This window comes from Rhinolophus ferrumequinum, chromosome 4 (assembly GCF_004115265.2).
Source record: "Rhinolophus ferrumequinum isolate MPI-CBG mRhiFer1 chromosome 4, mRhiFer1_v1.p, whole genome shotgun sequence".
In the NCBI taxonomy this organism is placed as follows: Eukaryota; Metazoa; Chordata; class Mammalia; order Chiroptera; family Rhinolophidae; genus Rhinolophus; species Rhinolophus ferrumequinum.
Genome location: NC_046287.1, coordinates 24,504,107 through 24,531,425, shown reverse-complemented (window position 1 = coordinate 24,531,425; position 27,319 = coordinate 24,504,107). Strand labels below are relative to the sequence as shown.

The window sequence follows — 27,319 nt, the reverse complement described above, 5'->3', positions numbered from 1 at the left end:
ACTGCGATGGCCATCTACTACCCAAGCCAGCACCTTTCCATGTGAGGCCGAGAGCCTGGAAACTGCTCTCTCTGGGGCTCTGTCCCCACAACATCCCCTGAACATAAGCCCTAATGTGTCTTTTGGAGCACAAATTAATACAAGACCCAGTCTTATTTTGGGGGAAACACGGTAGTTGGAGGAAACAAAGTAATGTACGAGATAAAGGATAAAGCTCTAAATCACTAGTACCCAGGAATGCTCCTAATACAAGCTGCACATGTTCAAGATTAGAAAAATTCCTTCTGAGTTGGTCAGGGGAAGGTAATACAGAAATAGAACTTGGAATCTTGAAGGATTTGGAGAGGAATAGTAAAAAGGGAAAGATGTGCAAGTGTTAAGGTTGGTACTGAGGTGGCAAAAATATAAAACAGCAGCAGCAGACAGTGGTGGTCAGGCTGGGGCCAAGGCTTTGTGTAGCAGGGTAGTGACTGCCCTCACCTCCAAACAGACACACAGACAACCTTAATGGATCAAGACTGGAGGGCCTAGTAAGTCAACACGTGTTCGAAATGTATTCTACAGGCGATGAGGCATCACTGAAGATTTTTTAAAAAGGTAACCAGTGACATACAAACACGTTTTATAGGTTTGCAGATAGCAGAATGAAACAAGAGTATTAGAAAAAAACTCAAGAATTCTACGCCAAACCACTTCTCCTTTCACAAGAATTTTAGCAACTCCTGTGTTTTAACAGTACACGCTAGAACAATGCTTTGCGGTATTGCATGTATCAGTTTTTCCAAACTAAAGGATGCGTGTGGCGGGGAAACGTAAGAACTTTAGTTGGATCGGCTTCCCTCCTTCTTCAAGAGAAAAGGGGAAAGGGAAATCAAAGACAGGCAACATCAGCTGGATTACAAAGGATCTGGGACTGGGGCTGCCTACACATGCGAGGTGAAGAATGAAAACCCACACTTGGCAGCGTGGGAGAATTGCTTGCCCCACGCGGGATAGGAAGGGATAGCCGAGAGCGACCTCGAAAGCTTCAATTACCCCACGTCGAAGGCTGGGCGAGCCGCCACTGCCACCACTTCTGCCACTTGAAGGAGCGGAAGGCGTCGTCAGACAGCAGCTCAGGTTGCAGCCCCTCACAAAAAAAATCTCAGGCCGGGGACCGTTAGGACCCGTAACCAGGACAACAATTACTCCCAAAGAAGGACGGTGGAAACGGCAGCGTATAGACGCCCACGGCGCCGGAACTCAGCCCACATCCGACCTGGCGCGGGAAGCAATGCATGTTGGGAGCTGGAGTCCAGAGACGGGCCCCGCTCACTTCTTGGGCGGAAATGACTCCGGGCTCCGCCCATCCACCCCGAGCCCCTAGCTTTCGCCCAATCCTCGCAGCCCTCAGAGAGCCAACCAATGTCAGTGGCGACGTTTTCCCGCGAGAAGCGTTTGCTAAGATCCTGGAGTGAGAAGGGGCGAACGTCGGGGTAAAGTATAGTTGTGCGACGGGGCTCAGCTTGACACTTTTCGCCGGAAGAACGCTGTCGGAGTCGGGATTCCGCACCGCGGGGCAAGATGCTGAAGTCCAAGACGTTCTTAAAAAAGACGCGGGCGGGTGGGGTGATGAAGATCGTGCGCGAGCACTACCTGCGGGACGACATCGGCTGCGGTGCGCCAGGGTGCGCGGCGTGCGGCAGTGCGCACGAGGGGCCGGTCCTCGAGTCGCAGCCCCTGGACCGCGGGAGCAGCCTGTGCCCGCAGCCGCACTACTTGCTGCCTGACACCAACGTGCTGCTGCACCAGGTGAGTTGGCGAGGGGCGAACCACGGGCAACTCGCCCCCTTGGAAAAGGGGGTGTGACAGATAAGGAAACTGAGGCCCAAGGAGGCGCGTCTTGGGCAACATAATGCACTTAGGGAGAAGCAAACACCAGCGGGACCCTTGCCCTCTGTCCCCCCCAGGCAGAGGGTTTTTTCTTTTGTACGTACTATTTTTGAGTTCTTGGAGCCTTAAGAATTTTAGATACGTTAATTTTCTAACTCCTGGTGTCTCTTTTGCCTTAGATTGTAAATGTCTGGAGGCCGGGGACCTGGGCTTCTGTGGCCTCCAGCCTGCGACCCCCAGGCAGTTTGTAAGTGCCTACTAGCTAAAACTATGTGGGCCAACGTATTTCTTTATTATGGAATTAATTCCGCGAAGTTTTGGAATCCTCTGTTTACATGTGCCTTTCTCTGCTAGACTTGAAGGGTTTCTATAGCAAAATAGCTCCTTACCATAATGTACTATTTTCAGTGTGTTTTAAACCTGAAAATTTAAAGGGTTTATGTTCGATAGAAACAATTTATAAGTGAACATAGAAAAAATTAATGTTTCTTTTATTTTTCCTTTTTTTTTAAAGATTGATGTTCTTGAGGACCCTGCCATCAGGAATGTAATTGTGCTACAAACAGTTCTGCAAGAAGTGAGAAATCGAAGTGCTCCGGTGTATAAACGAATCCGAGACGTGACTAATAACCTGGAGAAGCATTTTTATACATTCACTAACGAGCACCATAGGTAGAAGAGAAACCATAGAATTGGCTGCCTTGGGGTGGGGGGGAGGCTTCTGTCAATAATTTGTGATGTCAGAAGATACCTGATAGGTTTCATACTTAGAGGTGTGTTATTTGGTTCTTACACAGTTATACAGAAGATAATGCTAAGTAGACCTCATTAAGGTGTCACAGACATTGATTCGATCAAACCTAGAACCAAGGTCTCCTGACTCCTATGCTACAGTAGGTACTTTTATTTCCAAAATATTGTCATTTTGAATTGATTTTTGGTATGAGTTGAGCAATAGAATCTTGGCAGATGAGATTTGCCTGGGTTCCTGGAGTATCATATTATATTAATAACCAACATAGATTAATAAAATGTAAGTTTGCAGAGGGGGTTTAAAAATATAAAGCAGATTTATTCTTTATGGGCTTTTATAAGTTAAACTAATATAACATCACATTGAGGAGGATAAGGTTAAAGAATAGAATTCTTTGTTACGTTTCAAATTCAAGATCTTTGAACATAATGTGTGGTCTTAGAAAATAGATATCATGATTTCGTATGTTACATAAATCTATGCTAAATCTTAGTATACTTTGTAGATTAGATCAGGGCTTCTCAACCTTGGCACTGCTGATATTTTGGACTGGATAATTCTTTGTTGTGGGCAGGCTGTCTTATACATCGTAGGATGTTTAGTAGCATCCTGGCTTCTACCCACTAGATGACATAGCCACCCTTCCCCCATCCACAGAGTTCTAACAACCCAGAGTGTTTCCAGACATTGTCAAATGTTACCAAGTGGCCAAAGTCACTCTCACTGAGAACTGGATTAAATGATAGATCTGGTAATGAAATCCCTTTGGAATATGCAAGTTAAAATTTAATTACTAAATTTCCTCTTCTTTATTCATGTATCCCAAACTTAAAAACAAAACAAAACAAAACAAACTTGTTCTTGTAAGAACATGAGTAAAGCACTTGTAGACTTCTTATTTCCAACTCGTTCTTGAAATTTAGAAGCAGAATCATCACTTGTTTTTCAATGCAGAAAGACCAAGTTTTTGTGTATTCTGATCATCAGATCATTAATCAGTTATTTTGTTAGCTTCAGTGCAGTGAATAGAGTTTAGTAATACTGGGGTTGACAGGAAAAATCTTAGATGTTAGGACATTAGGGCAAATCTCGTCTAAGATTCTGTTGCTCAAGTCTTGCTAAAACCAATTCAAAAATTTATGACTGTTTTTGATTGGTAAGCTTAAAGCATTACCAGTTGCACTAGTGGTGAGTAATAAAATGATTCTAAACACTATTAATGTAAGTCTAAAATTTTAAAATTGAATCTTTAAGCACTGGAAGTTGTACTGAGTTTTGTTATTGTTCTTAAACTTGACTTTGATAAAGTCTTTTTTTTTTTTTTAAAGACTTTATTGGGGAAGGGGAACAGGACTTTATTGGGGAACAGTGTGTACTTCCAGGACTTTCTTCCAAGTCAAGTTGTTGTCCTTTCAGTCTTAGTTGTGGAGGGCGCAACTTAGCTCCAGGTCCAGTTGCTGGTGCTAGTTGCAGGGGGGCGCAGCCTACCATCCCTTGTGGGAGTTGAACCGGCAACCTTGTGGTTGAGAGCCTGTGCTCCAAAAATCTGAGCCATCAGGGAGGCAACTCAGCTCAAGGTGCCGTGTTCAATCTTAGTTGCAGGGGGTGGAGCCCACCATCCCTTGCGGGAGTTGAACCTGCAACCTTGTGGTGGAGAGCCCACTGGCCTATGTGGGAATCGAACCGGCAGCCCTTGGAGTTAGGAGTACAGAGCTCCAACTGCCTGAGCCACCAGGCCAACCCTAGTAAACAGTTTTCAAGAAATGACTATGTGGACATATTTGGGAGTTCAGAGTAGATAGACTTAGAAGGAGTATGCAGTCATGTCTTTATCTGGTCTTTCAGTCTCTAGATAGCCCTTGGTGTTTTTTTCATGTTTACCATGGATAATTTACATGCATTATGTATTTAATAACTAGAATCATATGATTATAAATCACCACTAATATTATCTATAGCCTTTAGGAATTACTTTAATCTACAGTTAGGATGAAATCTCATTATTAGACCTGCAAAGGTTTATTATAGGTTTTCCCCCCAACAAACCACAACTTATATGCCAATTGCAGTATAAATTTTGATACTGAATTTGTTTTTTAGTGGAAAAAAATTATTTTAGCCTTTTTATATTTCCATTATTAACATGATTTTCTTTTTTTTCAAGCAAATTGTTGTCTTAAAACTATAAGAATACTATTTATTTCCTCTCTCAGATACAAATCTGAATACATTCAAGAGAAAAAATACACCATTGGCTTGACCTTTAAGTTTAGTGGTTATTAAGCATTTATGCCCTAAGAGTTTTTACATATTCTTTCTATTGATTTTCATTTTGCTTGTTTTTTTTATTCCTTTCCTTTGTATGTAGAGAAACTTACGTAGAACAAAAACAGGGAGAAAATTCTAATGACAGGAATGATAGAGCCATTAGAGTAGCAGCAAAATGGTACAATGAACATTTGAAGAAATTGTCAGCAGACAATCAGCTGCAAGTTATCTTCATAACAAATGACAGGAAAAACAAAGAGAAAGCCATAGAAGAAGGAATACCAGCTTTCACTTGTAAGTCTAAATGGAGAAACTTTCTAATTCATGTTTGCAAACGCATGTAAAAATATCATCAGGCCATGGTCAGAAGTTCATTTGACTATATATTTTCGTATTCCTATATTACTTCACGTGATATTTTTGCATTTTTATATTTCTCAGCATTTCTTTTTTTTTTCTTTGAACTTTTATTTATTTTAAGTGTGTTTTTCCAGGACCCATCAGCTCCAAGTCAAATAGTTGTTTCAACTAGTTGTGGAGGGCGCGGCTCACAGTGGCCCATGTGGGGATCGAACTGGCAAGCTTGTTAAGAGCACCGCGCTCTAACCAACTGAGCTAACCGGCCACCCACTCTCAGCATTTCTAAGCTCAGTGTGTTGTGGTGCCCAATGGCTAATTTCCCTATCACTGTTTGGAATTGGCTTAACAATTAAAGCTCACAAATATTAATATGAGGTCTGACAATTATGTTTGTGAATTCATTCTAGAAAAGGATTGCTGAATATCACTACGGTCACCTTCGAAGTACTCCCCTTGGAAAGCTATGCACCAACACCAGTGCCTGTCCACTCATCAAAGCAATTTGGAACTCTTTTTCTGGAACGGCCATCAGAGCTGTTGTATTACCCTTGATGTCCTGAATGTCATCAAAATGTCTTCCTTTCAACATTTCCTTTATCTTTGGGTAAAGAAAGAAGTCCTTTGTGGCCAGATCAACTGAGTAGGGAGGGTGTTCCAATACAGTTATTTGTTCACTGGCTGAAAACTCCCTCACAGATATTGCTGTGTGAGCTGGTGCATTGTCATGATACAAGAGCCATGAATTGTTGGCAAAAAGTTCAAGTCGTTTTGAATTGTTGGCAAAAAGTTCAAGTCATTTTCTTCTAACTTTTTCACACAGCCTTTTCAGCACTTGCAAATAGTAAACTTGGTTAACTGTCCAGTTGATACAAATTCATAATGAATAATCCTTCTGATATCAAAAAAGGTTAGCAACGTCATTGCAACAAGTTCGTGAACTTAATTGTCAGACCTCGTATATTTGACCCCCTGTCTGCTTGGACATGACCACATCAAGAGATACGCTTTTTTCCAAGAATTGATAGATACATCATCACAAAGAAAATTATTGATGTTTCTCCATATCTAAAAAAAAAACACAGAAAAAACACTGGAATTTATCAAGAACAATAAAACTTGTTTTTCAGGTGAAGAATATGTTAAGAGTCTAACTGATAATCCTGAACTCATAGATCGTCTTGCTTGTTTGTCTGAAGAAGGGGTACGTTTGAGTTTTATTTTGTTTCTTAAAAATGAAAATATTAAAATAGCCACTTTGGGTTATCATATAAAAATTGGAATGTCGGTGGATAAGCTGGAATTGGAATAAGAGTTGGGTTATAGACAGCAAGAGTGGCTGTAATGCCATTCCTGAAAGACTTGACTTTCTAAAATAGTGCTGTGTGGATATATCCTCAGCAGCCTGAGGAGGGCCTGGCACTTGGTGGCACTGTTGATTTTACGAGTAAATAAAGGAATCCATGGCTAGTTTGTGAATAGGAGTAGGTATTTGACAAATAAAGAAGTGGTGCACACTGCAGCCAGAGCATACAGCCGTAGCATTAATCTTGACGGAAGAGGAAGGAAGTCATAAGAGGTAGACAAGAAGGGTAGAGACCAGGTAATGAGGACCTAGAATTTATATAATACGTTACTAATTTTTAAACTATCTTATGCAGATCTCCCTAAAGGGCTGCTGTGACGAGATGACAGCAGATAGGATTCTGGGCCCCCTACCTTACAATGGCAGGCTAAAAGAAATTAAAGGTGTATGAAAGTGTGTCTGGGAGGGTGTGGAAAAATGATCAGAAATGTTATTTATTGGAAAGAGCACTCTGATATCAATATGTAGGATGATGCGCTGTATCAAGTGCCAGATCAGAGGCTGACGGATGCGTAAAGGGATCGCTGCAATAGCAGGCGTGAGAGGGCATGCTGAGAGGGAATCATTCAACTTCGTGAGCCCTCATTTCCTTACATGTAGAGTGGTTAGCGATAACGACTTCATCGTGTTACGAGGATTGGATGAGAATAATAACAGTAGCATCAATAAAATCTAATCTCCGTGCCTGGCACATAGCCAGGGTAAGTGTACTGTTCCAAATGGTAGCTGTTGTTATTATAGACATAGGTTTTATGTGATAGGACATAATGCATACATCCAGTCTTTACAGTATTTTTCTCATCCCTGCTTGCTTTCAGCAAGCTACTTTACAAAACTAAATGGAAGTGAGAAAATAAAAGCTGGGCTTGATTTTTGGAATACAGATTTAGGCTTGCCCTGTAATATGTAGCCACTAGTTAGTTGCATGTTTAAATTTAATTCCAGTTAAAAATTCAGTTTCTCAGTTGCACTGTCCACTTTTCCGGTGCTCAATAGCCACTTGTGCCTAGTGGCTACCATACTGGACATCACAAAAGAATATTCCCTTCTTCACAAGGTTGTTTTGAATAGCACTGATCTCGAAAAAGAAACAAGAAGTAGTTTAACATTGGTAGTAGTATTTGATTAAGTACTGTGGCAGGGTAAGTGTAGGATATGGTGAAATGACAATCAGTTTTGTTGTAGTACAACATGTGTGTCCCTCATATTCCCTGTGCCATGTAGTATCATGTGATAAAACCACAGAGTCTGTGGGGAAACGTGATTAGGGGCACACACTCAAAAACTTTATGCAGTGGTGGAAAGACAGTTATCTAAATTTGGGCAGAAAGTTGTTACACTAGATGAAGATGGTGTGGCTCATAACACATGTGGTGATCTGAGGTAATTGAGAGATGTTTGAGAGGCTATGTATGTGTTCTGTGGATTCCTATGCAGCTTGCTTCAGCTGGTGCAGTTTTCCACATTGACCTAGTATTTTCTAATATATCAGTTGCATCGGAACAATTTGTGTTTTCAAAACAAGCATTGTAGCGGAACTGACTATACTTAGCAAGGGCACCTAACCCAGATTTGGGATGTTCAGGCTTCGTGATAGATGGTAATGTCTACCGAGATGTGAAGGATGCTAACTAAGCAGGTTTGCTTTGAGACAGGTTCGTTTTAGCTGAATTATGTACAAGAGTTGTATTTCGTGCAGAGCAAATAGGAAGTTCAAAGTCGCTGATAAGATCAAGGACAGCGAAAGTGTTAGAATAGAGTGAGCAAGGGAGAAAATGTTGTAATGAAGTTGGAACTGTAGGGAGGGTCCAGATCGTGTAGTCTATAATAAGTATAGTAATAAATATAATAAGTCCTGGGAAAATACTGGATTGTAGTGCGCAGTGCTGGACAGCTGTTGAGCGAGGGAATAATATCCATCTGGCTGCTCTCAGAATAAATTAGAAGCAGGATGCTCCAGGTAGGAGGAGATTTTAGTATTTTAAGGGAGAGAAGACAGAAAATTGGACCATAGTAGGAGCAGTTGAAGTAGTGAGAACTCAGAGATTGGATGTGTTTTGTAGATGTTTTAGGAGTTGGTGATGGGTTGGATGGCACTCGGAGGGAATATGGACGACTCTAGGCATTTTACCTAACCAACTAGGTAGATAGTATCGCTTTATTTATACAAGATGAAGGGGAAAGCAGGATTAGGTGGAAAATCACAAGTATAATTTTAGACATCTTAAGTTTGAAATACCCACTAGAGCTCTAAGTAGCTTTATGGTTTGAGTAGTCGGGGATACAAATCTGTAGCTCACGAGGGAGGTTAGGACTAGACATAAATTTGGAAGTCATCAACATACAGGGAATATATAAAGCCGTAAGACAAAGTGAGATTATTTGGGACAGGAATTAGCAGCTTTATTGAGTTGTAATTCATACACCATACAGCCCATCCGTTGAAAATGCACAATGTTTAATATATTCACAAAATTCCGCAACCATCACCATGATCTAATTTTAGAATGTTTTCTTCCCCTGTCAAAGAAATTCCATCTCTGTTACCACTTGATCCCAGTCTCCCCCCGAAATGCCCTTTCTCTTGCCCTAACTAACCTACCACTGATTTTTCTGTATATAAATTTACCTATTGTAGACATTTCATATAAATGGAATAGTGCAGTATGCGGTCCTTTGTGACTGACTTTTTTTCACTTAGCATAATATTTTCACAGTTTTCCCTTGTCATAGCATATATCAATACTTCATTTGTTTTTATTGCCAAATAATGTTCTAGTTATGGTATGCCACATTTTATTTATTCATTCACTAGTTGATGGGCATTTTAGTTTCCACTTTTGGGCTATTATGAAAAATGCTGCTATGAACATTTGTGTACAAGTTTTTGTGTGGATGTATGGTTTCATTTCTCATCAGTATGTACCTAAGTATATACAGATGGATTTGCAGGGTCATATGGTAATTTTATGTTTAACTTTTTGAGGAACTGCCAAACTGTTTTCCAAGGCGCTGCACCAGTTTACATTCCCAGCAGCAATGTATGAGGGTTCCAGTTTCTCCATACCCTCAGCAATACACGTTATTGATTGCCTTTTTGATTATAGCCGTTCAAATGGGTATCAAATGATATATAACTGTAGTTTTGATTTGCCTTCCCTTGATGACTAATGGTGTTGAGCATTTTTTCCATGAACTTTTTAGATGCACACACACGCGCGCGCGCGCGTGTGTGTGTCTGTCTTTGGAGAAATGTTTATTCAAATCCTTTGCTTACTTTTTAGTTGCATTATTTGTTTTTTTATTGAGTTGTAAGGGTTCTTTATGTGTTCTGGATACAAGTTCCCTATCAGATACATTGATTGGCAACTAATTTTTCCCAGGCAAACATTTTTGTAAAGGATCAGATAGTACATTTTTTTAGCTTTGCAGGCTATGTGGTCTCTGTTGCAAGTACTCAGCCTCTGCTGTTGTAGTGTGAAAGCAGCCATCAACAATAGATAAATAGTTGGAGTGTGGATGTGTTCCAGTAAAACTTTGTTTATCAAATATGGGCAGTGGGTCAGACTTGGTACTTGCAACTTAGCTTGCCCAGCTCTGATCTACGGGAATGAGTATACTTAGAGGAGAGGAAGTCGAAGGGCTGAGCACGGCAGTGTTTGGAAGTCAGAAAGATGAGGGGAACCAGCAAAAGAGATGTAAGAGGAAAACCATGTGAGTATGAGTTTGTTGGAAGCCAAGTACAAAAATGCTTCAAGGACAAGGGGGTGATCATCTGTGTCAAATATTGCTGATAAATTAATGAGGACTCATGATTGATTTTAGCATTATGACAGTATAGTGGACCTATCCAGAGTCGGGAGTGAGGAGTCTGACTAGAATAGGTGGAAAAATGGGAAGAGAGAAATTACAGTATTGTAACACTTTGAATATTGTCATGGATGAAGAGAAATGAGTGGGATTTGCAGAGCAAGTAGGATCAAGAGGGTTTTTTTCCCTTCTTCTTTAAGATGGGAAGAAGAAAGGGAAACGGCCTGTCACTGAGCCTTGGGATACTACTACAAGACTTAGAGATCAGGAACAGGAAAACTGGCAGAGGAAACTGATCAGTGAAGTAGGACAGAAAACAAAAGAATAATGATTTGGATGCTGATGTGTTCCAGGGAAGGAAAGATCATGTCTTAAAATTCTGGTAAGACTGAGAATGGAACACTGAATTTGCTACGATAATATTACTAGTGACCTTGGCAGTGATGGTTTCAGTAGTGGTTCCATTCTTGGCTAAGGATGACACTTGACTGTAGTGGATTCATGAGAGTGCAGGTGAAAAAGTAGATTCACAGCTAATACTTCTTACGTAGCATTTTGGTGTCAGGTGGAACAGAGGATCCAGCCACTGTCTGGAAGCGGACCCACATTTTATTTATTTGTTTATTCTTAGTAGTTCATATGTTTAATGATGGTGAGAATGTTACAGTAGAAGAGAGAGAGAGAAATATGACGATAATTACATGAAAAGTTCTTGAATGGAGAAGAAGAGATGGTTTGTGGTGCCCAAGTGAACGGAAATATCCTATTCATTATTACAAGCGAGAAAGCTGAGTTTTTGGTGTCGATGCAAGTAGGTAGACAGATTTGGTGGGAAGATGAAATACGAGCAGGTCTCTACTGATTGCTTCTGATTCTCAGTAAGAACATTGAGGTCACCCATCTGAGTGAGGAAGGAAGAGAGGGAAATTAGAGAGTTAAGCAAAAAAAGAGGATACAAAGTACTTTCCTTAGAAGGTGGAAAATTGTGGGTCATGGAGAAGGGAATGAAAGGAGCTAAGCAGTCAGGATTTTGGATGTTTAAGTCAGAATCTTGATAGGTGTTGTGGTAGATCTAAGGCAGTTCCCAATCTACGTGTGTCTTAGATCCTTAGCTATTTAAAATAGCCAAAATAAAAGTAGCATTTCTTGTGCTTTCAGTAGCCACAGTCTTTTCATGGAATTGAGGCTTCAAATTAGCCTTTACGTAACTACCTACCCACTTAAATACACAGCTTTGTTTTAGGAGACTTAGGGTAGGGAGCGGAGGTATACAGAGTTTCTTAGTGACATACATCTGTGGCTCAACACCTGAATGTAAGGAAATTAAAATGTTTGTGTAAGCTGCCCTAAGAATAGAAAGCATTTTTTTTCTCTCTGTGCTGTATTCTCTCATTCATGGAGTTATATATACCATGATGTGGATAGTTTTTAAAAGATATTATCTGATAGTGATTATAGTTATATATTAAGCACATATGAAGGATTTACATACCGTACTAACTGCATCTTTTGGTTTGCTTATTTCACAGAATGAAGTGGAAAGTGGAAAAATAATATTTTCAGAGCATCTTCCCTTAAGTAAACTACAACAAGGCATAAAATCTGGTACATACCTTCAAGGAACATTTAGAGCCAGCAGGGAGAATTACTTAGAAGCTACGGTATGGGTTCATGGAGACGCTGAAGAAAATAAAGAGGCAAGTGTGTAAATAAATTCCTTGTACACTAAAATACTTCTTGTTCATTATTTTCTTTGATAAGTGTTTAAAATTTTGTATGAGAATTCAAATTTGATTTATCCTCCCAGTTTATCAGCTTGAAGACTCTTATGTGAGAGTATAGATAGTAAAATTAATTACTTTTTTAGAAAACTGCTTATTGAAGGAAAGAACTTTCTCTTAACCTGCTTTTAAGGAACAAAAATCTAGTCAGTCAAGTAATACTAAATAGGATGCCTCTATTTTCTATATTATGACCAGTTGTGGGAAGTACTATTTACATAGCATGTAATTGCTCCAGAGGGCTTCACACTCTTTGAATAGCAGTTGTTTGGAGGATGCTCACTGTTTGCCAGGTGCTCTTCTGTTTGGCATGCTGCATTTCATTTCATCTTCAACCCAGACTATAAAAGGAGGTACTCGTTTTTTGTTTTACCAATCAGGACTCTTGAGATTTAGAGAGGATAAGAAATTTTCCCAAGGTCTCTTTGTACTAACCGTCACAGCAGAGGTGTGAACACAACCCATATTTTCTGACCATGTTTCTTCTATTTGATACTGAAAAATTAAGAGAGTGGAGTAAAGGGACAGTGTAAAAGAAGAAAATACATAAAGGAGGAGAAACAAAGATACATAGAGATATTCAGAATATAGCTAACCTGCTGTTAGGGAACCTTGACAATATATTTCCATTAAAACTGGGCACGTGCCATTTGCTGTTTCACACAGATAATCATACAAGGACTTAAAAATTTAAACCGAGCTATTCATGAAGATATTGTGGGTGTGGAGCTTCTCCCCAAGAATCAGTGGGTAGCGCCATCTTCTGTGGTTTTACACGATGAAGGTCAAAATGAAGATGATGTGGAGAAAGAAGAAGAAAGGGAACGCATTGTATGAAACCAGGTTTTAATTTTTGTCTGTGTAGCTTTGTGTAATTAATGTGTTAGCTTTGGAGAAAATGAACCAAGTTTCATTGCTTTCAGATTTATTGAACAAAGTTACAGTTCTGTAGGTTTAATACATGTCGTACACATAGCTGATTTTTTCTCAAAGTATTTAAGTAGTCTTCTTTTAAATTAATGTCTTATTTTGCTCGAATAAATGGGTTTAAATACAAAAAAACTCTTGAGTATGAAACTTGAACTCTGTGACACTCAGGTACATGATCTGTCTGAATTAATGAGGTTCCAGTAAATACAAATTAAAATTTTCTGAAATGCTTTTATGTAATGTTAAAATTTCCTTAGCATAATAGATATACGTCTGGGCCCTTACATTTGGGTCTGTTTAAGAATTCCTTCTCTATTACCATATTTATTATGAAAATAATGCTTTCAATTATTATTCATATATGAGCCAAAGTCTACCTGATAAGACCTATTTAGTTCCCTACTTTAGAATTACAAGAATAATACAAATAGTTGGAATTCATACAACGTAAGTAGTTCTTTTACCATGAATATGTTCACTGCTCTGGAGTCTTACTGTGACATTGTCAGCGCATAGTCTAGGCTATAGGAGAGTGTTAGAGGTGAAATACTCTAAGATCCTTTGGCTATTTCTGTAAGAAACACTCTTTATTTGAATTTTTATTTTGGATAGAGAAGAAACTTTAAAGATACGGCTCTTTTTAAAAATGAATTAATAAATGCCACACAGTTAATTCGTGCAAATTAAAATTCCAGTCTGTTAATTCCCAGACGTGTGTGTGTTGGTCAGTATACCCTCATATTAAAACTGAAAAGAGTTGAATTCTGACATACTTATTCAGTTATAAATATATTTTTTTCAATTATCTGATTTTGCAGTACTTTATTGTTATGAAACTATTTCCATGGTTTGGTTTGGCATACTCTTGCTTAGAACTCTGAAGCGTCCGTATTCTGTACATGTATGTCATAATTTAGTGCCTGAAAATACTAGTGTCCATATTCATATTCTAATTATGAAGGAGAATTGTGTCATTCTACTTAGAGAAAAATAACTGAAGATTTTTTACTTTTATTTTTAAATCTTAGCTTAAGACTGCTGTAAATGAAAAAATGTTAAAGCCTACAGGTAGAGTTGTAGGAATAATAAAAAGGAATTGGAGACCATATTGTGGCATGCTTTCCAAGTCTGACATTAAGGAGGTGAGTAGAGAGCATGTTGCTATGTAATAAAAATTGATACACATTTAATAGAACTTAAAACCCACCCACTTACCCCCACCCCGATTTTTGTGTGTATGTGAAATCTTTTTTCCTAATTTTCTCTAGTCAAGAAGACATCTCTTTACACCTGCTGATAAGAGAATTCCTCGAATTCGGATAGAAACCAGACAGGCTTCTACATTAGAAGGACAGAGAATTATCGTTGCTATTGATGGATGGCCCAGAAATTCCAGATATCCAAATGTAAGTTTGAATTATTAATCTTATTTTAGACTATTTCATTTAAAATTGGGGATAAAATTGCTTTTTTAATGAAACTAGAATCAAACATGCTTATATATAAAATTCATACTGAAACTTAAGAATATTTCACAACCTGGTAAGTAGTGCATCCAATATGAAAATTAATCTTATGAAATTCTAGTATAAATCACTTGGTTCCTTTTACTCAGAATTCCAAATAAAGTTTTTTGATGGTGACTACAAAAATGGTGTTTGAGACCTAAGTAGATGCTAATAAACAGATTTTGAAGCTACTGTATTTGCAGCACATTTTAAACTTGAAAGACAATAGGAAATAAACAGATACTTTGCTACATAAGACGAGGCCCTCACAAGTCTCCATCATGAACACTTGAGAAGTCTTGTCATTATCAACTTCAGTGTACCAAAGGGTCGTTTTTTAAGTAGTTAATGGATACATTAGAAATACTAAGGTGATACATAAATGCTCAAGAACTTAATGTGATAATAAAATATCAGTCACCAAATAAAAAGCTATAAAACACACCTTTCTGATAATAGCTTTTGGTTTTAGGGACACTTTGTGAAAAATTTGGGTCAAGTTGGAGATAAAGAGACTGAAACTGAAGTTTTGTTACTTGAGCATGATGTTCCCCATCAGCCTTTTTCACAAGCTGTTCTTAGCTTTCTACCACAGATGCCCTGGACCATTACTGACAAGGTGAGCCGAAAAGAATTCTTCGTAACTTTGTAAATGACTACATCTGAGCAATTTGTTTGCTTTCTGTATGTTTTTAAATATGTAGAAACCATAGTCCCCTCCTCCCCACATTTAGTTAGATGCAGAACTTTTAGGTATTACAGAAATTATTTGCTTTACTGAAAGATGATTTTTTTCTAGAAGACCGGCATTAGCTTATGTCACATTTTTCAAAGGCAAGGAAACCACAAGTTAACAATTCATAATGTCTGGTTATCATTAAGACGAAGTGTTTTTATTTTTTTATTTTTTTAAATATAGATATTGGGGATTTTGTAACAGCTGTGTTGGATTTGTTCCACCAAAATAGTTTTTTATTAATCATGTGGCATCTTCTAGGACATGAAAAACCGAGAGGACCTGAGACATCTCTGTGTTTGTAGTGTGGACCCCCCAGGATGTACTGATATAGATGATGCTTTGCATTATAGAGAACTGGCAAATGGAAATGTGGAGGTATTTGTATTGTGCTTACATTCTTATCCCAATAGAGTTTCGTTCTTGAGGTCATTTTCTTTCGATGCATTGTAGAATTTGTGAGTTATTCATGGCAAATATAGTCAGTTGTAAGCTATAGAGACTAATGGGCATGTGTCAAAAATTGAAATGGTAGATGTGATTAAATCCTTTTTCAGTTTATCTAAATTTTTTCTCATGAAAACTCTGTTTACCCAATTGAGCATGTTGACATATTTTTATATTTATCTTTTTAAGGTTGGTGTTCATATTGCTGATGTTAGCCATTTTATTAGGCCAGGAAATGCTTTGGATCAGGAATCAGCCAGAAGGGGAACAACTGTGTATCTTTGTGAAAAGGTAAATGTGTTACATTTAAAATGGAATATTGATGCATGCTTATAACTTTTTCATCATCTGTTTTATTCTTAATAATAAAATCATCTCAGGTGTTTCCTGAGAAGGGGCAGCCTCAGTATTTAGTGAAATTTGATGAATAACTATTGTGTTAATTGTGCATAGTCAGTTTGTAAAAATCATGGGCACTTTTAGCTTCTTGAAGAGTTACAGTTTGGAATAGTGCATGAATTAGCTGGAAGCCTAATAATACATAGAATAAGGTGTCCTTAAATCAGTGAAATACAGAAGTGTTTTTGTCATTGAGAGTCCCAAATAACAACTAGGTGTCGTTGTTACAAATTGTTGTGTAGCATTTAACTTACTGTTTATGTATAACTAATTAAAATGTATTTTCATTTTTTTATAAAGTTGAGTCTATTCTGTCAGTTAACTGTTTCTTCTCCTTTAAGTATGGTCCCATAAACTTACAGACAAAAATTATGACAGTAGAGGGGAAAGTTAAGCTTAGTCTGTTAACGAATTCATTATCAAAGTTCTATGTGGCTTTTTTCCATAAAAATGGAGTGTCTTTCTTTTTTAGTATTTTCAAAACACCAAATGGTTTGTGTTAAGCCTTAAAAAAAGGGCCAATCATAGAACTAGTAGTAGTCCGTTACCTAGTACAAACTTACTATCCAGACCAGAGATTTCAGACTTTCAGAGCACAGCTGGGTGGTTAGTGTAGAGTACTTCTGCTTTGATCCACTGACATGAGGTCCAGTTTTCTTTCATTACTTCCCTTTTGTAACCGTTTTTTGCATACGGACTTTTCTAGAAATAGACTTTTTATTTCATGTTTTCTCAGTTCTATTTACAAAGACCAGAATACTTTTTTTTTCTTGTTAAATTAGTGCTATTTGAGAATAGAATGTCAAATAAATGTATGGGTATAGCTAAGTAATCTGTGGCTCTACTTTTATGTTCCAGAGAATTGACATGGTTCCAGAGTTGCTTAGCTCTAACTTATGTTCCTTAAGATGTAACGTGGACAGGTATTTATGCACGGCATGTTTTTTTTGTAAGAACATAGTAGTTACTACTTTAACTGATTCCCATGAACAAACACTGTCTGTTTCCCCCCATAGGCTGGCATTTTCATGTATTTGGGAAATGAATCACAGTGCTGAAATCTTAAAAACAAGGTTTACCAAAAGTGCCATTAATTCAAAGGTTAGTTTCATGGTTAACATTTAATGTATAAAATTTTTGACACTTTTAACAGTGTTCTGGAATGGTTTGAAAAAGTTAGGCTTATGAAGTTAAGAAATTTTCCCTTTTCCAGGGAGGGGAGTGGTAAATGAGGGTAAACAGGATCGAATATATGGTGATGGAAGGAGAACTGACTCTGGGTGGTGAACACACAGTGTGATATATAGATGATGTATTCCAGAATTGTACACCTGAAACCTGTGTAACTTGACTAACCATTGTCTCCTCAATAAGCCTTAATTTAAAAAAAGATATGGAAGTTGGAATACAGGGGGGAAAAAAAAGGAGTTTTTCCCCAGTGTTGCAAAACAATCTAGCAATCTAGTTTTTTGCAGTTATCTGCCTATTATTTCTTGATGTTATTTAGAAATTAATTTAATGTAGCAGCTCTCCTGTATTCAGAAACTTATAAAATGTATATGCTTGAGAAGACCAAATAGATGACTTTTGTCCTAACTCAGTATTTGAAGTTGTCCCAGTTTGTGACGGTTAGCATTTTAAAAGTTGGCCTGTACATCATCTTCTTTTTCTCATGTTTATTCATAGAAATGATGTTATAAATCATAGCTGGAGTCCAGCAGACCTAGGCTGAGATGTGTGTTCAGACAGAATTGAGCCAGGTTGTCTTCCTCATCCTTTTCCTTTTTTTGTACTTCTCCCCAGATTCCCTTGTGATCTCCTTTTGCCCTGAATCTTCCTGTGAGATTTGCCAAACTCCTTTTCTTCCAGTGATACTATTTCCAAATTTACCTTTTTTTCGCTCGTTAACATCATTCTTTCTATTCTGATCAACTATTACAGTAGCTGGAAAGAAAGCAGTGTTATACTGACAAATAGTGATGTGTGGATGATTTAAGCCTTCCTAGATTTGTATTTTTAAATAAGAATGAATTTATAATTCTCTCTGGCTTCAACAGTATAACTAAATTATATGAAAAAAAATATTCAGTGAACATATAACAGAAAACATTTTTAGGAGGGTAACTCTTAGCTGCTGGTAGAGAAGTTGACTGTCCCAATAATCTGACCTGGCTTGCATCATGTGACTCTCTTATGCTGTTCCTTATTTTTACTTGTGAAGCTACTTTTTTTGTTTTTTCAATAAGCTGAAAAATGTTTTCCCTGATGAGTGAAATAGGATCAGAAGCAGCCATTTGTATATTTTGGATTGAAATTGGAAATTACTTTAAATCTTTTTCTTCTATGATTTGTCCCATTTTTAGATACTTAATTTTGGGTATTGAGTAGAGTTCCTGCAAAGCATGATGACTAGACTACTAAAATTTTCTTAATTATTTGCCACTGAGTAGGAGAATAATGATTTTCTGGAAAGGATTTCACTTCAGAGTTACTATCAGAGAATAATCTAACCTTACTTTTTATTTTGACATTACCTAAGTATTTATACATTAACTGAAATATGAAAGTAATTGAAGTTTAAACAGTTAATTTACTAACAGTGCCACTGTATTACTTTAACGTGAGTTTGCTTATGTTGTATAATGCATCAAGTAAGAGTTGAGGAACCAGAGTCAGTGGAACTGTAACAGCTATATACGATGTCAGAGGGGTAGTAGATTTGGGGAGGAGGTGATCACTTTGTGAGGGGTATAAACATCTATTACATTGCTTAGTACACCTGAAACTAACAATTAAAAGGAAAAAAGCTAATGAACCAGAAATACGTGTGGAGTATGCATATTATAGCTAGGAATTTCTCTTCTGTTAATGATTTTTTATGTTTTCCAAATTCATGGATTTTATGTAGTGGAAATACGAGAATGTAGTAAACCAATTTTGTAATTTATAAGAGTTATATTAACATATGGTTTCTTTTTTAGGCTTCTCTTACATATGCTGAAGCTCAGATGAGAATTGATTCAGCAACCATGAATGATGATATTACAAATAGTCTCCGTGGACTAAATAAATTAGCTAAAATTTTGAAAAAAGGAAGAATTGAAAAAGGGTACATTTCAAAAATACCTATTAAGATATTTCTTAATTCATTGATCTTGGTGTTAAAATAACTTGTGAGTTCTTCAAAGTGTTTTGTAATGGACAAGGGTGAATTATTTAGTAGTCTGAATAGATACATCCTGTTTCTTCTAGCTACCTTATCTTAAGTATTAGCAATTTGATTCTGGACTCACGTTTTTTCAAAAGTTTGGTCCTTGTAATTTGTTGTCCAAAAATTTGATATGTTTGAGTTAAAGATCTTAAAGAAATCAAGGAAGGCAAGCGCTCCTGAATACTTTTCTATGGATCATTTCTAATTTTAATTAGAAATGAGTTTTCAGATTGAACATAGGTTTTCAGTGTAAATAAATATAGAGAAAGTTCTTGCACTTTAGAGTTGGAAGAGATTTTAGAGATTATTTAATCCAACACCTTTAGTTTTTGAATGATTAAGAGTTACATAGAAGCAGTCTTCCCAAAGATCTGATAGCTAGTGGCAAATTCACATCATGGCGTTTGCCTAACTACAGAAGGTACAAGGAGAGTCCAAGAACACAATCTTGTTGAAGTAAAGTAGTTAAAAGAAATTTGGTTCTTGAAAGATGCCATCAGTTATGAGAATAAAACAAGTACATGACCCTTTTTGATGTTGGTGTCTGGGTTCCCATACCCATCCAGCGGAGGGTCACAAGCAGTTACTAAGTGTTTTGGTTGGGGAATGCAAACTCTAGATCTGCACCGGTTCATAAGATGTGCCTATTATAATAAAAAATTTAGTTCCTGAGTTGCACTAGCCACATTTCAAATGCCCAGTAGCCACACGTGGCCAGTGACTACCTTATTAGTATGGATAGAAAACATTTCCATTCCTGCAGAAAGTTCCATCGGACAGTGTTGTTCCAAGTAGTTAATCCTGAGCCACTCCTATGTCTACTCACACCTCAGTTTCCTGGGAAATTTTCATATGATCTTAAGTATGCAACTTGAAACTGTGTAAGGATAATTTGGATGCAGTAAAACCGAGTGAAACTGTTCTCAAGCTTGTCATTTAGATGTAAACAAGGGGACTGTATTTCGATTTTTTTCATGAAACAAAATGAAAGATTGTTCAGCAAATATTTGTTTATTGAAGGTTTACAATCTGCCAGGCATCAGAAGAAAGTTTGTGTAAAGATACTTGATAGAAAGTTTGTTTTAAAAGCAACTGAACAAAATACAAATTGGAACCGTAATTCATTTTGGTGGTTTTAAAATAGGATATGTAAACCTGGCATTTGTAACATAGCTTTTCATAATTAGGATAGAAAAGAAATTTTTTAACTTCAAAAATGGTCTTTAATTTTGTAAATAGAAGGTTATCTACTAGTAAAACCTATTATTGAATCTTCTCAACCTTAGGGAGAGTTGAGGTAGCAATTAGTAAAAAAACAAAACAAAAAGGCATCTTTTGCCTTCTTAAAGGATATGTTCTGTTTTAGCTTAAATTATGTCTGTCTTAAAGGGTAAATGTTAAAGGATAAATGGATAGTGTTCTATGAAGAAAAATGATAAAAATGTGATCAGTTTACTTTGCTTTTTAAGTCAAAATGTATTAATAAACACACATTAGATCTGATGTAGAACCTTGTAAATACTGCATAGCAAGAAAGGATTATTTGTTGGGATTTCCTCTCTAGTTTCTTCTGCAGCTTTTCTAGTAAAGGTGAGGAGTTAAAGAAGAAAAGGACTTGGCTCTCATATGCCTTATATTATTTTTTTCCCCTTTCCGTGATTGTACAAGGTTACCCAGCCTCATAGACATTCTAAGTTTTAGGTTGATTTGTAGCTGACCTGATGAAAGTAGTGGCAAGGTGTAAAGAAACATTAGCCTTACCTTGCCTTGTGGGAATTTACTTTTCAAAGGAGAGCTTGCCAAGTCATAAATGGACCATGCATGTAAAGCACTTAGCATAGTATGTTATCTGACACATAGCACTCAAGTATTAATAGCCATCAATGTTTGTAACAGACCAGAATTACAGAATTATGTTTGTTACTGGCTCATTTGAGTAATTCACCTCTTTAATTTTAGTTTATCAGTCTCCTCTCCATTGGTTGAGTGTATGCGGAAGATACTTTTGAACTGTGGATCTTCTAATGTTTCTCATCTACCCTTAGCACTTCCTTTTTGCCTCTCTTCAGCATTCCTTACCCCAGTATATGGTTTTCTGTGGTAAATAAAATGCTGCCAGTCACCTTTATTTGTAAAAGTGATTACAAACCCATGTAGCTTAGTAAAAACTCGTATTAGGTTGGTGCAAAAGTAATTGTGGTTCAAAAGGTTAAAAATAGTTGCAAAAACCACAGTTATTTTTGCACCAACCCAATAGCTTGGGTATAGAAGATACTCAAACCTTCGAAGCACAAGGACTCCTATTTTGTTACACAACTTGTGTTCCTGTTGTGCTCTCTTGTAAAGTGCATTTTAGATCTGTAAAATATTAAGCTTTTTAGATCTGTAAAATATCTATGGAAATAGAACATAAAACTTAGCAGATGGTCATAAAACCTTCAGAAGAATAACTGTTACACATTTGCTATAGTCATTTTTCTGTTTTAAAAGAATAACTTTCAGAATTATGTTTGTTACTGACTCATTTGAGTAATTCACCTCTTTAATTTTTATTTAGGGCTTTGACTCTTTCTTCTCCGGAAGTTAGATTTCACATGGACAGTGAAACTCATGATCCTATAGATCTACAGACCAAGGAACTTAGGTATGCAATTTTTTTAATGGGCGTTCGATAAGATTTTGATTTTAAATGTAGTGTTTGTTAGTAAACAAAACATATTTATACCCAAAATATCTATTTCTAGTAGGGTTATGATTTCTATGTTATTGTTTTTTTTGACTTATAAACTATATAGAAAAGTAAATATCTCACTTTTAAGTTTTTCTTACATAAAACAGATTTGTATTAAGATAAAAAAATTTCCAATTTGAATTAGTTTGTCTTGATGTGTGTGGTATATTAGCACTTGACTACTAATAGTTACAGTAAGCAAAAGAAGATTGCCCTGGCTAATTACTTAAGTATTTAATGTAGAACGTACTATGGTGGAATAGAGTAGTGATCCCAGGGCTTTTTGAAGCCAGACTGCCCAGGTTTGGACCCTACGTCTGCCGCTACTGCCTATAAAACTGGGGACAAGTTACTTGATCTTTCTGGCCTGGTTATTTGTGACTGATAATGGTACCTGCCTCAGAGTGTCTTAAAGAGTATTAATATGTTGTACTCAGCTATTGTTGCTATTGTTTTATTGATTTAGTTAAGATTTAGGAAGCAAGGAAATTTGGAGTTAAATCAGAGTAAGGCCTCTTTTCCATGTGTCTTATGTAAGGTAACTCTGAAATTAAATTTGCATTCATACTTTTCTAGTAGATGACTGAGGATTAAAAATGAGAATATACTCAAGTTTGTTATTTAGGACCAGTATGTGCTTTATAGCATTAGAGCTAAAATTAGGAAAAAAAACTATCATAGTGGGGGGGAGCGTCTGTGCAGATAAGTCTAACATTGATCTGAACAATCAGCCCAGCGCTAGGAGGTTTTTTGAGGAAAAAGTTGAATCCAGTTTTGCAAAATCACCCATGTCTTCCTACCAATTAGAAGAAAAACAGTTCTAAGAGATTGTCCCCAAGGGTATGATAGGAGGTGTTGCTAATATTTAAAAAATTAATAAACTTGAGGAATCTTGTCAAGAAGTTATATTATCTAAAATGGAAACATGAATGAAAGATTAATAATACATATTCAGTGACTTGGGAGAAAGAAAGCACTATGTAAACAGAGTAGATCATTTATTAAATGAAGTTTTAAATGGACATACATTAACTATTTAGAATGGAAAGCAGTATCAGGTTGGTTAAGAGTTTGGAAGTCAGGTTATGTGGACTTGGATCCTGTCACTACTAATAACTCTGACCTTGAGCAGAGAATAATGGTACACGGTTTTCTCATCTGCCAAGTAGGGCAAATATATATATATATATGGCATAATAAATGTGTGAGTGAGTGAGTGAGTGAGTGAGTGAGTGAGTGTGTTTGTGTGTGTGTGTGTTTATGTGTATCACTTACAGCGCAAGGCCTGGTCCATAATAATCACCAGAGTATTGTAAATACGATGTCTTCATATTGGTGACTCGGTGGTGAAAGTTTTAATTCTTAAACCAAAATTTGTGTGACCTAAACTTTTATTAGTAAACTTTATTTTTATGGATTTATAGTTTAAATTCCTTTTATTTGGACTCAGTAAAAAGAGGTAAAAATGTTTATCATTTAAATTTTACATATTACGAGTAAGTAAAGCTTCTTTTTTTTTAATGCAATTTGTAGTCTCCTCTAGCATAAGATTTACTCACGCAGTAGATGCATAATAAGAGATTGTTAACATAGTAGCTGAGAAAGAGCTCTAAGTTACTCAAAATCTACATGTTCACACACACATACAATGTTTATGTAGGAAGTATTCCCATTACCTTGTAAGTAGAAAAAGTAACCTGTGAATAAATATATATAGAAGTTTCAGATTCTCTTAATCATTTTTTTCTTTGGCAGAGAAACAAATTCCATGGTGGAAGAATTTATGTTACTCGCCAATATCTCTGTTGCAAAAAAAATTCATGAAGAATTTTCTGAACATGCTCTGCTTCGAAAACATCCTGCTCCTCCTCCATCAAATTATGAAATTCTCGTGAAGGCAGCTAAGTCAAAGGCAAGACCTTACAGTTTGAAGTGGTATCTGTATTTGTGTTGTGACCTAGCCATAGCACTGAATAGTCAATCTATTCACATCTCTGTAAAAGTTTTCTTGTTTCTTGGCGCAAAAATACGCCAGTAGTTCTTCCTTTTTATTACTGAAATATATTTTATATGTGCCATTGTGTAAACTTAAGGTGTACAAACATGTTAATTTGCTACATTTATATAGACTTAAGTTATTTGCAGTATCCTAGACATATTAAGCTCTTCCATATGTCTCTGCCTTTACCTATGTTCTTTATGCCTGTTACTTTACACCTCCTCAGAACTGCCAACTTCAGAGACTTACAAATAACTTTTGTTCTCTTTATCTTCAACTCAGTTAAGTCCTCTGTATATCATGTCCCTAAGAAACAAGTCCATTTATTGCATACATTGTTGAATTGGATTATTTTGAAGACATGATGGTCTTGTCTTCTGATTTTAAAATGTTTAATATGGTGCTTTTTCCCTCCTCTTTATTCACAGAATTTGGAAATTAAAACTGATACAGCCAAATCTTTGGCTGACTCTTTGGATCGGGCTGATTCTCCTACTTTCCCATATCTGAACACTCTGTTAAGAATATTAGCCACTCGCTGCATGATGCAAGCTGTGTATTTCTGCTCTGGAATGGATAATGATTTTCATCACTATGGCTTAGCATCCCCAATATACACACATTTCACTTCACCCATCAGAAGGTACTTTTTTCTTGTGAAATTAAAGGAAATACAAAACAGTTAATTTGGAATTTTAAAGACATTCTAGTGCTGACATGGCGTGATTCTTATTTCTCTTTTATGTATCTAGATATGCGGACATCATTGTTCATCGGTTGTTGGCTGTGGCTATCGGGGCTGACTGTACTTATCCAGAGCTGACAGACAAACACAAACTTGCAGATATATGTAAAAATCTCAATTTCCGGCACAAAATGGCTCAATATGCCCAACGGGCATCAGTGGCTTTTCATACACAGGTATTTGCCCTCAGTTGATAATGTTAGGAGAGAGATGTTTTGTTCATTTTTTAATTTCAGATTTTTGTTAATTTCAAAATGTTTAAGACAGTTCTTAATAAGGTTGTATGTTATTTTACAGTTGTTTTTCAAAAGCAAAGGGATAGTAAGTGAAGAAGCCTATATCCTGTTTGTAAGAAAAAATGCTATTGTGGTGTTAATTCCGAAGTACGGCTTAGAAGGTACAGTCTTTTTTGAAGAAAAGGACAAACCAAAGCCACGGCTTATTTATGATGATGAGGTACAGTATGTCTACAGTTTTCATTTATTTGTTTTTGGCAGGGGGAGAGGTACTTTTTCTTTGATAGGTTACAAGTGGTACCTATAAAGGGTAAAATTGTTTTTTGTACCCTACAGAATTTAATTATGCCAACTAGGTTTACCATTGTTCAGTTTCTCACCTCAGTATATTTTCACACATACAAATGTTGACGTTGATTTCTTTCTTTCGGAAGAAATCCATGTAAAGTGGATTTCTTTTGAAAGAATTCCATGTAAAGTGCTCCGCCCCTCCCCAAGGAGAATTTGAATTACATTTTGCTCTAGGTGGAGAGATGGATTATAATAATGGAATAAATGGCTGCTTAGAGCTCAGGGAAGGAAATTTTCCTGTTTTCAGTGTCTCTTATCTGACACACTTCCTACTTCCCTAACCTTAGTATAGAAGTATGAAACAGTAAGCTCTGCCTGCAGTACCTTTGTGCTCCTCTACTGGACCAATGAGGCGCGAATCCTGAGATGAATGAATATATACTGGGACCATCTTAATGAAAGGAGGAAGTATTCACATAAATAGCTCATATTTACGTGAGGCCCCTAGGTCAGTGGTTTTGTTAAATTGAATCCTCAGATGTGCTTATTAGTGAAATGATTTTTAAATTTAAGCTTTTAAATGAATGGGAAAGATACACTCTAAAGAATTAAAGCCTCGACTGTACTAATTAAAAATAGTAAAATGTATTTTATTTAGATGCCCTCACTTAAAGTAGAAGATACTGTGTTCCATGTATTTGATAAAGTTAAAGTGAAAATCATGTTAGACTCGTCTAATCTTCAGCATCAGAAAATCCGTATGTCCCTGGTGGAACCACAGGTAAGTCCAGACTTTCGCTGTCTGTTGTAATGGAGTGTATTTTGGGAAAGACGGATATGGTCGTGTTACCTGTTTAATGATAGAGGGAGTCCCATAAGTTGTGTGGAGGACAGATGCTCGCATAGCAATTCCTACTTTCTCACTGATCGTCCGAGGCCAGGGGATCAGATCCCTAGGATTCTCCTGAGGTCACTGGTACCAAAAGCAGAGCTCTTTGAGACCTCCCGCATAGTCCTTTTTCACTTTGTGATCAATTTTGTAAGCTGCACTTTTGAAGATTAAGATGAAGTGTGTTTCACGTAAGACATTGGTTCTTACCCTCGTTCTGCCCCAGGACAGCTGAAGCCTGCAATGCTGACAGTCAGTAGCTAGGCTAGGATAACTGGATGTGTTATATGTACTCCAAGACACTTACTTCCCAAGTACCCTGCCTCTCACCTGCTGAGGTCACATCCGCCTTTTATACTGTGGAACCACTGTTACTTTGTGTTTGAAATGTACTTTGTGTAGAGAACCGTTTCTAAATCCATTTTCCCAATCTATTGAACTTGAGTGTCAGGGGGAAGGGGAAGATGAGAATAACATGTATTCCTTATTTTATGCTTTTACTCACCCTTAATTTTCCCCATTTGCATTATTTTAGATACCTGGAATAAACATTCCTACTGATACTTCAAATATGGCCAATAATGAACCAGAGAGAAAGAAGAAGAAGCTTGAAAAATAGCTATAGTCAACAAAAATCTTCAAGGATTGGTTTCCTTTAAAAAAAAAACCTGAGAGAACACTTCTAAACCTAAGAAGTGTGAGAAAATTTGTTATTTTTAAGTACATTTTAATAATTTTAAAAATTTGCATTTTTATTGAACTGTTGGCTGTGTTTCTCCCATCATACTACTTCATTCCTGGATTGCACAGAACTATTTATGCAGAAAAATTCCATTGAATATCCATCCCTTAAATAGTTACAGGATAGTAAATTCAGGGATCTCTAAAGATCATTTGAAGGAGAGCATTTATCTGCTCATTGAAGAGCAGATTAATTTCACATGAGTAATTTGATTAATATTGATACAAAAATACTTCCCATTTCCTAT

General features: G+C 36.8%; 2 protein-coding genes across 4 annotated transcripts in view; one reads left to right on the top strand and one right to left on the bottom strand.

Annotated features, from left to right (window-relative positions):
* PIBF1 (progesterone immunomodulatory binding factor 1) overlaps positions 1-1,232 on the bottom strand; it is a 180,849-nt gene extending 179,617 nt beyond the window's left edge. For all 3 annotated transcript variants that reach the window (XR_004422808.1, XM_033103851.1, XM_033103850.1), the window contains exon 1: positions 1,036-1,232. The gene's annotated coding sequence lies outside the window, so the exon portion shown is untranslated. The remainder of the gene's footprint in view (positions 1-1,035) is intronic.
* A 208-nt stretch (positions 1,233-1,440) lies between these two features.
* Positions 1,441-27,198, top strand: DIS3 (DIS3 homolog, exosome endoribonuclease and 3'-5' exoribonuclease). Its single transcript, XM_033104352.1, has 21 exons — positions 1,441-1,791; positions 2,387-2,544; positions 4,995-5,188; positions 6,382-6,455; positions 11,957-12,124; positions 12,875-13,039; positions 14,167-14,280; positions 14,407-14,544; positions 15,119-15,265; positions 15,644-15,760; positions 16,019-16,120; positions 17,087-17,151; positions 17,245-17,329; positions 19,210-19,337; positions 21,997-22,083; positions 23,926-24,082; positions 24,598-24,812; positions 24,922-25,090; positions 25,212-25,370; positions 26,100-26,222; positions 26,866-27,198. The coding sequence occupies exons 1-21, from the start codon at positions 1,564-1,566 to the stop codon at positions 26,947-26,949; spliced, it is 2,877 nt and encodes a 958-aa protein (XP_032960243.1). The 5' UTR covers positions 1,441-1,563; the 3' UTR covers positions 26,950-27,198.
* The last annotated feature ends 121 nt before the right edge of the window (positions 27,199-27,319 follow it).

Coding starts and splice junctions, on each gene's coding strand:
- DIS3 (XM_033104352.1), top strand. CDS start 1,564: ATGCTGAAGTCCAAGACGTTCTTAAAAAAGACGCGGGCGGGTGGGGTG. Junction 1,792..2,386: donor CCAACGTGCTGCTGCACCAG/GTGAGTTGGCGA, acceptor TTTTTTTTAAAG/ATTGATGTTCTTGAGGACCC. Junction 6,456..11,956: donor CTTGTTTGTCTGAAGAAGGG/GTACGTTTGAGT, acceptor CTTATTTCACAG/AATGAAGTGGAAAGTGGAAA.